General features: G+C 32.9%; 2 protein-coding genes across 3 annotated transcripts; one reads left to right on the top strand and one right to left on the bottom strand.

Moving 5' to 3' along the window:
* Positions 1 to 315: 315 nt before the first annotated feature.
* On the bottom strand, positions 316 to 4,362 carry LOC140971741 (uncharacterized). Of its 2 annotated transcripts, XM_073434175.1 has the most exons (5): positions 4,296 to 4,362; positions 3,877 to 4,104; positions 3,593 to 3,672; positions 1,853 to 3,326; positions 316 to 1,678 (listed from the first exon to the last, which is right to left on the bottom strand). In XM_073434175.1, exons 2-5 carry the CDS (start codon positions 4,046 to 4,048, stop codon positions 1,056 to 1,058), a joined length of 2,349 nt encoding a protein of 782 aa, XP_073290276.1. In that variant the 5' UTR covers positions 4,049 to 4,104; positions 4,296 to 4,362; the 3' UTR covers positions 316 to 1,055. The 2 variants fall into 2 exon arrangements, with proteins under 2 accessions (XP_073290276.1, XP_073290275.1); XM_073434174.1 differs by having other exon boundaries at positions 3,877 to 4,348.
* A 5,075-nt stretch (positions 4,363 to 9,437) lies between these two features.
* Positions 9,438 to 10,324, top strand: LOC140961990 (uncharacterized). The gene has a single exon (XM_073420823.1). The coding sequence runs from the start codon at positions 9,702 to 9,704 to the stop codon at positions 10,227 to 10,229; it is 528 nt and encodes a 175-aa protein (XP_073276924.1). The 5' UTR covers positions 9,438 to 9,701; the 3' UTR covers positions 10,230 to 10,324.
* The last annotated feature ends 720 nt before the right edge of the window (positions 10,325 to 11,044 follow it).

Genomic DNA, 11,044 nt, shown 5'->3' with positions numbered 1-11,044 from the left:
GAACTTTATAATTTCAAAATATATAATGAGAAATTCTGAAATTATGGTTGTTGTATGTTCTATCTTTGTATGTTCAACGCATACAACGCACGAACATGTCTTTTAGTATATATATATACATAGCAACTTTTGCGAATCTCTAGAGTTTCATTAAATAGCTTCGTAAACCGAGTCTTCAAAAAAGCTCCATGAAATATCATCATATGTGTTGATCCACAGGTTGAAGAACTTGCTGCTGCTGNAAAAAAAAAAAAAAAAAAAAAAAAAAAAAAAAAAAAAAAAAAAACCCAAGTGTCACCTCTGGATTCAAAGACTCCCAAGTCAAATTCCATAACACGCAATGGTGAAAATAGCTTCCAAGAATTAGGCACCCCATTCAAAAAATTGGTGGCTCAGAGCTCTCGTTTAAAGGTATTTGAGTGAATTTTACCTTTCCAATCAATCAATGATGTGATCCCTCTCATTTATTATGACAAATATGAACTTATTCTCCATGAACAGAGCTCCCTCATCCAGGATTACATCTATTTCTTGAACACATCCAGCAGGTAACTCAAGTCATTTAGTGCTGCCTTTTTTTCCTTCTTAGTCATGATGTGTATCTTTTGTGATTCTTGGCTGATGTTGATACCATTTTAATGTCCGTGATACTATTGCTAGGGAGGAGTTACTGGAGTTGCAGGTAACACTGATGGTAATGATTACATAATTCACAACAAATGCTTCTTATTTATTTTTTATTTATGAATTAATAACTATATTCAGGGAATTGGATCAAAGATAGCAGAGTACATCATCGAGCTACGGAAATCGATGTTTCTTGATTCGTTCTATTTGAATAATTATATTATATATTCTCATTTCACAAGAAAAACGTAACCAAGACAAATATACAAATAAATCATAACATAGCTTGTGAACTAATTGGCATGTGGAGATTTTCAACTCATTTATTGTTTACATGGCGCATCTAAATGAGATTTATCCTATCAAAAACTCAATCATGCTAAATATGCTAACTCTTTTACGTACACAGGACAAGATATACCTGCAAATTATGGGGGAAAAACCTGACCTTGACTAAAGTCCATCATCTCTTCAAGAAGATCATCGAATATCAAATCCTCAACTTCAATCCCAACACACTCAGCGTCGAATTGAAGATTCATCCAACCGTCGTCTTTAGCAAAATCCCTGCTCACGACATCATCAATAGTTTGCTCAAATTCAAGTTTCCAGTTCAAGAAACAACTTATTTCTGTCCAAACTTTATCGAGAACATGGTGACCGAATGGCGTCCTATGCATACGAGACTGGAATGTCAAGGGATTCGACCAGCAGCAAAACGATTTCTCGTAGATATGTAACAGAACCTCATTGATTAAATCAAACAAAAGAAGGTGATCAAAGGCTACACCTTCATTTATTGTTTGCCCTTCAACTTCATCGAATACCAATGGATCCATAGGATTCTCCTCAGAATGCAATTTTCCTAGAATTTGGTTTCCACTGAAGCCAGATAGTTCTAACACTTGTTTAACGTAGTTGAATTCCGTCACAGTCTTGGCATCAAGTAAAGACTCTCTGTATAGTAGTTTGGCTTGATTTCCAAGAGTAATGTTGGTGTCGACCATGTCTTCTTCAATTTGAAAGAGGCAATTTTGTGTCAATTCTGAATCTGTTGTGTTCAAGATCAGTTCAGTCTCATGTTAAATGTGACAAGTGTAATGAAAATGCATGAAGTTCTACATGAAAAAACACAAAATTCATGCTCGATATTGGGATGTGAAAACTTCTCAGCGTTATTTGATATATTTATGAATTTTGAGGGAGAACAGAAGACAGATGTTACCTTCTGATATAGATACCACATTGGCTATGGGGTCAATCTTGTCTTCCTGATAATTTAAGTCATAATCAGCAACCAAACTTTGCCTTACTGACTGTGCAGCAGAATTCAGAACAGGTTCAAGATTGAAATCATTGTAAGACGAGCTTTCCCCTGTCGTGGAATCAAATGCATCCTCAAAAGTCTCTGAGACACTTGAGAAGTTTTCTTGACTCCCACTTTCCGAAACAGTAAATATCTGAAATTTATCATCCGAACCTATACTTGATGGTCTCCATTCGCGAATCTTGTTACTTTCCATACTTGAAGTATTCAAAGGACTTGTGCTAGGAGAATCTTCAATTTGAAAGGAAGAGTAAGACCTGAGATCAGGGAGTGAAAGAATCCTTCCTAAAGTAGCAGGCCTGCTTGGAACTGGTGAGACTGAATTCGTTGGTCTGAGCCTTAATCTTTCAGAAACATGTTCTTTTGCTTCTCTGTTGCAACTGATCTCCAGTAAGCGATTATATCTAACTAATGACTCGTTGAACGATGATGTTCTTTTGAAATGTTCGGAAGGGCTCATAACAGAAATGAGACCCAATTGATCACTCTGACAACCACTCCTGGAGCGGCCTTTGCCGGACTTTTTGGCCTTTACACTTTGATGCATGTTAGAGTTATCGTTCTGGTCCTTAGAAACTCGAAGACCATAAGGGATTTTATGAAGGGTGGCATCCATAATGATTCGATGTTTCTCCTTTTTCCTGTCCAGGATTACATGCTTTATTTTCTCCCTTAGATTTTTGAAACGTTTGAGCGAAACTTTGCTACTATCATGCCGTTTTTTCATTAGGCCAGATGAAGTTGGAGAAGCATTATCAGAAAGATCGAGCTCCATTGAGAATTGATGTGGAATACCATATTCTGTGATCATACCTTTTGATGTAACCAAATTTTTACACAAGTCTTCTGTCACTTGTATACAATCAAGAAGTTCGTCTTCCTCTTTCAGACAAGATGCATTTTCTTGTTTAGTGAAAGAACGGTCCCTTTTAAGAGCTCTTCTATCTGATGAACCATTCGCGGGGAACGACAAGGACTTGGTTAAACCGAACTTGGAATTGGAGGCACGTCTATTGTGCAACTGCTGAGCTAATGAAGAACTTGGATCGTGCAAGATTTTCAAGAACACCTCTTTTCTCAAGTCGAGTAAATCTAGAGCATCAAGAAATAGTTTTGATTCTTGACGTGAAGTAAAATTAGTACGTTTGTTGGCCTCCATTTGCTTAGAGTTGTCAGATGGCAAAGGCCTTAGATTGGATAGCTCAAGACGATGGATGGAGGTTGTTCTTTCGAGCTGAGTCCTTACGGGGTAAGAGGAACTTCGTCGATGTCTGCCCTTCCTCTTCGACATCTCTTCAGCAATCAAGGCTTTTATTCTAGATTTCATGGAGCTTTTGTGAGCTGGGCCAAGGTCTATGGCTTTTGTTTCAGCCTAATCATATCGAAAAAAGTTTGTTTCATAATGTTAATAAACGAGTTCATCAAAGACCACATATCTTTACTCCAAAAGTATCACAGGACAAACCCCCAACCAAGTGGTGAGCAGTAGCACTCTCCCCCTCCTTCCAAACCTCAAATTATAATTTTCCTAAAAATGTAATTTTTTTGTCCCAAAATAAGTTTCATCTCACGGCATCTAAATCTTAGGTTTGCTGCTAGTCACAAAGATCGAAAAACTAAGAAAGAACTCATACATACAGCAGAATTTGCAGCTTCGATATTTTCTTGTATTTCATCACCATCAGCAGCAGATCTGCTACTCTCTGGATCTCCAATCACTTCAAATAGACACAAAAAATCATAACCAAGAAACAAACAAACCTCAAATGTCGATAGTTCATTCATTTTGCAAAACCGAATCACAAAAAAGGATCATCAAACTAGATAAATATCCAAGCTTTGCGCAACATTTCACAAAACACGTACTCTTGGAACGTCATGGATACCAAAAGAAAGACGTGGGAGGTGCAAAATCGACCTACCAGCAGCATTTTTTCCGGTCCCGTGCCTCTTGTGAGGGAGCCTTTTCTTTACATGATGCCATTTATGATGATTAAAATGATGGAATATTCCCTTCATACATCCTGGCTTATGATCCTCCAGTGATATTATGGAGTCCTGGTTTTGTAAATTCTTTCCAGGTTGTTGGGACATTGTTATCAATACTAAGAACCAAACTCAACAGTACAGAGTTCTTGAAAATCCAAAGCCTGGATAATTGAAATGTCAATAAACGAATTTTATGTCAAAATCACAATTGAACCTTAGAACAGTACGATGTTCAGATATTTGTCGTAATAAACACAGCAAAATTATTGCAACTTATGCTTTCTTTCATCTGACAGAGATGACGAAATGTTGCAAGAAAATCAAAGTGGAAAAGGGACGAAAATTCACCAACCCAAAATCGAGAGTTTATGAAAGCGCATGGTCCAAAAACTTTCAAGGAGCAACCCTTCTACGTATCCATATTTTGATCCAAGAGCAATTGAGAAGGAACTATTTATTTTTATTTATTAATTTATTTTATATGTTTTGCACGGTAAATAATTTGGTGGTAGTTACGTTCTAGAGTGGGCGCCAGACTCGCAATTTAACGGCCAACCGTTTCCTTCTCACCCTTGTCATTTTTCCATGAGATTATTGCCATTTGACTTTGTTTTGTTTTTTCACGCTTTTGTAATAGGAAATTAATTTGCCATGATAAATGAATTATTTACGAAGAACACAATTGGTCTCGGTGCCAGATATATATATATATGGGTCAAAATCAAAATGTTGACATTGAAGTCATTATTAAATTTTATTTCTTTTTGTCAAATGTTTTATTAACGTTTAAAAGTTAGTCTAGCCTTTACCAATAATTCAAATTATACAAATTTAAGTTCCTTGGAAATGATCAAATTCATTGCGTGTGATCCCCCGATTTCATGAAATTTGATTTGCAACAATGATGAATTAATACATAATTAAGAAGGACCACATGTCCACAAGCAAGAGATAATAGTCCATCTCTTGAGTTAATATACTCAGGAGAATACGATGGAAATACTGACCTTGAAAAACATTTATGGAGATTTGAGAATGCGGTTTTATTAAATCATTATTCGAATGGGCTTCCGTGGCCCGTGCAGAGTGTTCATAGACACTATGGTGAAGTTGGCCCAACAATAGTTTAATATACTAAAACCTAACTCTATAAGTTCTTTTGAAGATTTTACTACGATTTTCTAGTACCGATTTCCTAGTAGTAAGAGGTATCATAAAAACTATGTTAGTTTGTTCGTGATGAAGCAATAAGAGAATGAGACTTTAAGAGATCTTATCCAACGTTTCAGCAACACGATACTAGAATATATGAATTTATTTAAGTCACTCGTTAAGAAACTTTCGCCAAGCTAAGATGATCTTTTAGCTTGAGTGGAAAAATATGTGAATTTGAAAGACGCACAACGGCACAAGAGAATCGAGCAGAAGCAAGGAGAAGGTAAGGGTCAAGTGATATAAAGAGGACGTAGGAAGCGGCGGCGGGGTGTGGGTGAGAGGAAAGATGACTGGGGTAGAGGTAAAGCACAATTCTCAGCCTATGTTCTTTTACCTGTAATTCGAGTAAGGTGATGGAGGCAAGTGAGGAGAAGCAAAACTTGGAAAGTGGTGTTAGCAAGAAGCTTGGCCCTAGGGTTTATACTTTATTGTCTCGAGGAAAAGCACCGAATAGATTCTAAAAGTGCTCATCATCCGAACAATGTTATATTTTTTGCTTCTAAAAGATAAAAGTTTATTCGAACTCGAAAGTATTTACATTTGGATCATGTTAAACATCTAAACTTGACTTGCTCAATATAGTTGAGAACATACGTCATAATTGGTTGATTTAACTGAATTAAACCTGAAACGTCCACTATTCGTTTTCTTAAAAAATATTAGAAAATTTTTTATCATATAAACATATCGACATAATCAATTTAGTAATTAAAATCAATTAATTAGCTATTTTTCATTTTCTCTATATTCGCATGCAGTTGGATTACATCGTCTTAATTTTGGACCTTACAAAACATTTTTTAGTTTATGCTTGAGTTTATTATATATCAGAAATTATTCTTAAAAAAATTATTATCATGACTAATTAAAAATACTTTCAATCAATTTCAGACAATTTTATCCAAAAATTTAAATTTTCAGACTTATTATTAATGAGGGGAGATTGATACTATTGATTTTTACCCAACTGCTTCTCTCTTCTTCTTCTTCTTTTTTTTTTTTTTAATTTTCCAAAAAAAAAAAAAACTCTAAAATAGAGAGGACAAAAATGTAAATGATAATCCCATTTCATAATTTTTTTTGATTAATTAATGAATGTGGCGGTTGGATCGAAATTGAGGACCGTAGCTCTATTAATGCCTTTTAATTGTTAATTGAAGAGATAATTTATTTGTTTTAATTAGCATTGAAGGGTGACAACCGCAAGAATTTCTGGTTTTGGACCAAATTGTACCAGAACCGAAACTTTTGCTAGCTACTACGCTCTTCCGTAGGAATAATTTTATGCAATTCGTACAATTATTTAATTACTAAATTGATTTAGGTGTCTGCTGAATAGTTTTTTCTATACAGTTTTGAAGTTTCATTAGTTACTAAAAGTGTTTATTTGCCAGATTAATATAAGAAAGATACTATAATTAAATTTTGATGAGTGTGATTTCATATATTAGTCACGGTTTGTTGGTTATAGCATATCTGACATAAAAAATATAAAGTTTAGAACAAAGTATCGGGTTCGAAATCTAATTATAATAATCTCCCAACTCAGTGTATTACTAGCAAATTGTTAAACAAAATTAATTTAAAAGTCCAATGGTCTCTATTTTCTTTTCACAATCCATCCCCAATTAACACAAATCCAAAACACTAAATAATATTTGGTCCGTCCCGAAAGAAAAAAAAAAAGCCATGTCCTTATCACGATGATGTAAATAAAATTTAAGATTTTCAATACATTACTTTTTCTTTAAATAAGTGTGACGTCGGAGTTTGTAAGGTAAAAAAACAAAACGATAAATATATATAATCTTTTCAGGTCTGATTTAAGATCATCTAAACCAAAATGACATTCTTATTTTATTTTTAATGAAGTCAAACATAAACATATTAATTAACATATTAAATCCTGTTGGGAAAGTTTCAGTCATGCGTAAGTTGATTACGTCTCTTGTGAGATGGTCACACAGATTTTTATTTATGAGACGGGTCAATCCTATCAATATTCACAATAAAAAATAATACTCTCAACATAAAAAATAATATTTTTTCATGGATGACCCAAATAAGATATCTGTTTCATAAAATACGACTCGTGAGACCGTTTCACATAATTTTTTTTTCGATTAAGTTTAAACAATTATACTAATAACAATTATTGATTTAGAAATTTTTTTTAAAAAAATCTGACCTTTTTCACCCACTTTGACCTATATTTACATAACATAATAAATAAGTAGCATTGGCCCCTACTATCAAAATCTAGCCATTGAAACCCTGCCATTTGACCAATTAAAGTTCTTCATTTTTTTTTAAAAAATAAAAATTAAACAAAGTTTTGTTTTCTTAATTAGATATACTATTAACATCACAATTTACGAAAAAAACCAAAGTAATCTCTACTTAAGTATTTCATAAATTTAGAAATACATTGTTTTTAATATTTGAACAAATGTTTCATCCATGTTTGGGTCGACTCGATTTTGAACGAGTATTTGCCACAAAAGCCGACCAATTTATTCGCGTTTTAGACAAATAAATATATTTTCTTTACAATGCTGCAAAACGAAGTCGAGATAACGCCAAACATAGCATACAATTAGATGAGGATGTCTTAGTTAAGATTCCATGATTTAATTATTAATATAGTTAGACGGCGATTATTTCAATAAATTATTTCTTTTATTACTTACACTAATAAATATTATTGCATGTTATCTCATGGATATATATTTGTGAGATGACTCGACTCGATTATACATAATATGAAAAGCAATAGTTTTTTCATAAAAAATAATGTTTTTTTCATGAATTGGGTCGGTTTGGAGATCTATATCAGAAATTAACCATTAAGATTGTCTCATGAAAGGTTTTGTGTAGATAGTACTAGTGTGTAATTAACAAAAAACCGACATATATAATAGAAAATATTTGGTGCATATTCACTATATAAAGAGTAATTCAAATTTACAATTTGATAATCAACTAAATGATTTATCAGATGATTCGTCGAGTATGTATAATTTTGATATTATATTTTAAATTTTAAACGATATTTAGTTTTTCACAAAATTATGAGAGTGTAATATGATAATCATAGAATATATGATACAAGGATGATGATAAGTCAATATATGGTTAACATGATGATTTCTGACACTAATAATTGAGTCAAACATTTGAATGAAAAAAATGATGCTAATCAACTATTGTATAAATTTTTATACCAAATAGTGCCTGTTAATAACAACTGTTACTACGTCTTTATATTGGTAGGGGGAGTTGCTTACTATGGTAAAATCAATGTGTCTATTAACTGGTTTTTTAATATATAAATATAAGTATGTATGATTTTAGAAAATGTACAAAACAAAAGGGGGCAAATTGAATTATTCTTGATAAGATTTAGTCCGATAATATATCTAGATTTCACCCACACAAATACGCATTCATAAGAAGATTTTTGAATCATATTGTCTGAAAATTAAGAATAATCCTAATAGTAATTCAAAGATACCAAGGATTATACCATGTACTAACGCCCACAGACACAACATTTGGGTAGGGCTAACCCAACGGGGTCATGTCAGCTATTTCCGTCCACCCATTTTTTTTCAAAGAAAAATTATGTTCTTATTTTAAAAAATATTAATTTACATTTAATATTTAAGTTATATATATTATATAATATAAAAAATATGTATTTTTATTTTAATCACATCATATCAATAGTTGAATTCTTAAATCTTTTTATATTATTTGAAAAAGTTTTCAAAAGTAAAAACATAACAAGGGCCACACGTGTTCTTGTTTTTGATTTGTGTGCAAATGAAAAAATCACAATATGAGTAATTTTATTTACACAGACAGAGAGACTAATATACAAAGAAACGAGAAATCTTAAAGTTACATGCCCAAATTTTATTATAGTAAATATTATTTTTAACATTTTATTGCTCTTTTCTAAAAAATTTCCACATTATTAAAATTATTTACGGTGTTTGACCAAAATCAAGATAATCTGAAATCAATCAATGCTAATTATGTATTGTTGAAAATAGCATTTACAATACTGAAATGTATAATTTAAATTATATAATTTGGATAAATTCTCCCACGACATACGTAATATAATATATTAAAAGATATAAAATTTATGCAATATATAAACAAGTTTCACGTATACAACAATATGTATAAAACATTTATTTAAAATAAAGAAATTGTAATTTATCTTGATTAAAAAGGAGGACAAAGTTGATTCTGAAATGAAATTAAAAAAAGTAGGAGATTATACGAGAGTGGGTGTTCGCATTGGATCCTTCGCCAAAAGTACTGTTCGGGAAAGACTCCATCTTCATTAACACATTTTCCTCTCTTTTTCTGTCAAAATCTCCCTTTTAAATTCTATCTTAACTGTGGAGGAAATACAAGAAAGTTGCGAAACCCTCCAATTTCTTTATTTTAATCGCTCGTTGAATCTATTTAACACACTCTCGTCTCCTCCATCGCCTTCCCGACCAATTTCCTCTCACATTTCACCTTAATGTGCTCAGAAATTCTTGGTTTTTCTCCATTTCTGAGGATGTCCGAAAGCGATAGCCCGAAATTTACACAAAAAGAAGAGGAGAACCAGCTAGAGCGGATAATCGAACCCGATAATCCGAGTCGACCCGTTTCGGAAGACCCAGATCCTGGCGAGGAAACCGGTCCGGAATCCGACACCGGAGCTCAAGAAAAGACGCAGGAAAATCTTGGAGCGATCGAGGTTAAGGAAGAAGATGGAGCCGTGAAGAATGTTTTGGAGAATGTTGATGAGGAGGAGGAGGATGGGTTCAGGACACCGACATCATCGGATCACAGAATCCCGGCGGTGACTCAGTGCCCTCCGGCGCCCAGGAAAACCAGGCCGCAGCAATCGGGAGTCAAGAGAAAAGCGTCGCCTTCGAGAGCTCGCCGGAGCCTCCAATTCGATGCAGCGGCGGACGAGGTTGAATCCATATTCCGGCCGGTGGTTGAAGATAGTGTAGAAGAACAGAAAACCAAGAAAGCTAGAAGAGATGATGAAGATTGATCCACGTTTCTCGAAGTATGGTACTGAAATTCAAGTTAGTTAACCTATTATTTATTAATTAATTACCATAATCAAGGGATAATTTGAAATTTAGATGTCGGAGGTTATATTATACGGAGCATTCTGATTGAGGATTGTCGTTTGAAAATAAAAAATAAACGAAAATACACTTAGTTTAATAATCAGCACCAACAAGTATTCAAATTTTAATCATATACTGTTTTTAGAATTAGATTTTCAATTTTTTTTTATTTACGAGGCTAAATCGTGGGAAACGGTCTTTTTAACTGATGAAAATACAGTTAGAAAGAGTGAATTCAGGTGCCTAATTAAAATCCAAATTCAGCTACGTGACCATAATTCCGAAAAATAAAAATCGAGTGGAGTGGAGTTTATCTCCATTTAGGACAAAAAATTTCAGGCAACGTATATTGTGTTTATGTATGACGTTTATTTTAAAATTCGGGGCTACAAAGGTTGAATGTTTTTTTTTCAAAAAAAATTAAATGTAAAATTTGAGATTTGATTTCAGTTTAAAGGGTCGATAAAGGTCTAACGGTCGCAACTGCATTTGCGTATGAATATCGTGTGAACAAATTTATTGTTATATTTATTTTAATAAATTTTTTTTTGTTTGTTTTTAAAAGAAAATTGTAGATCAATATACATATACATCTATACTATATTATTAAGTTTGAGATAATTTAAATAACTAATTTTTGGTGTTATAGTTGTTGTAATAATTATATATATTAATAAAATTTTAAAATTTTAATGATAGTTTCTTAATTATCAAGATATAGATTTAATTACTA

The sequence above is a fragment of the Primulina huaijiensis genome, chromosome 2, assembly GCF_012295235.1.
Source record: "Primulina huaijiensis isolate GDHJ02 chromosome 2, ASM1229523v2, whole genome shotgun sequence".
Taxonomy (NCBI): Eukaryota; Viridiplantae; Streptophyta; class Magnoliopsida; order Lamiales; family Gesneriaceae; genus Primulina; species Primulina huaijiensis.
The sequence above is the reverse complement of the archived record's forward strand: the minus strand, read 5'-3'. Positions and strand labels throughout refer to the sequence as shown.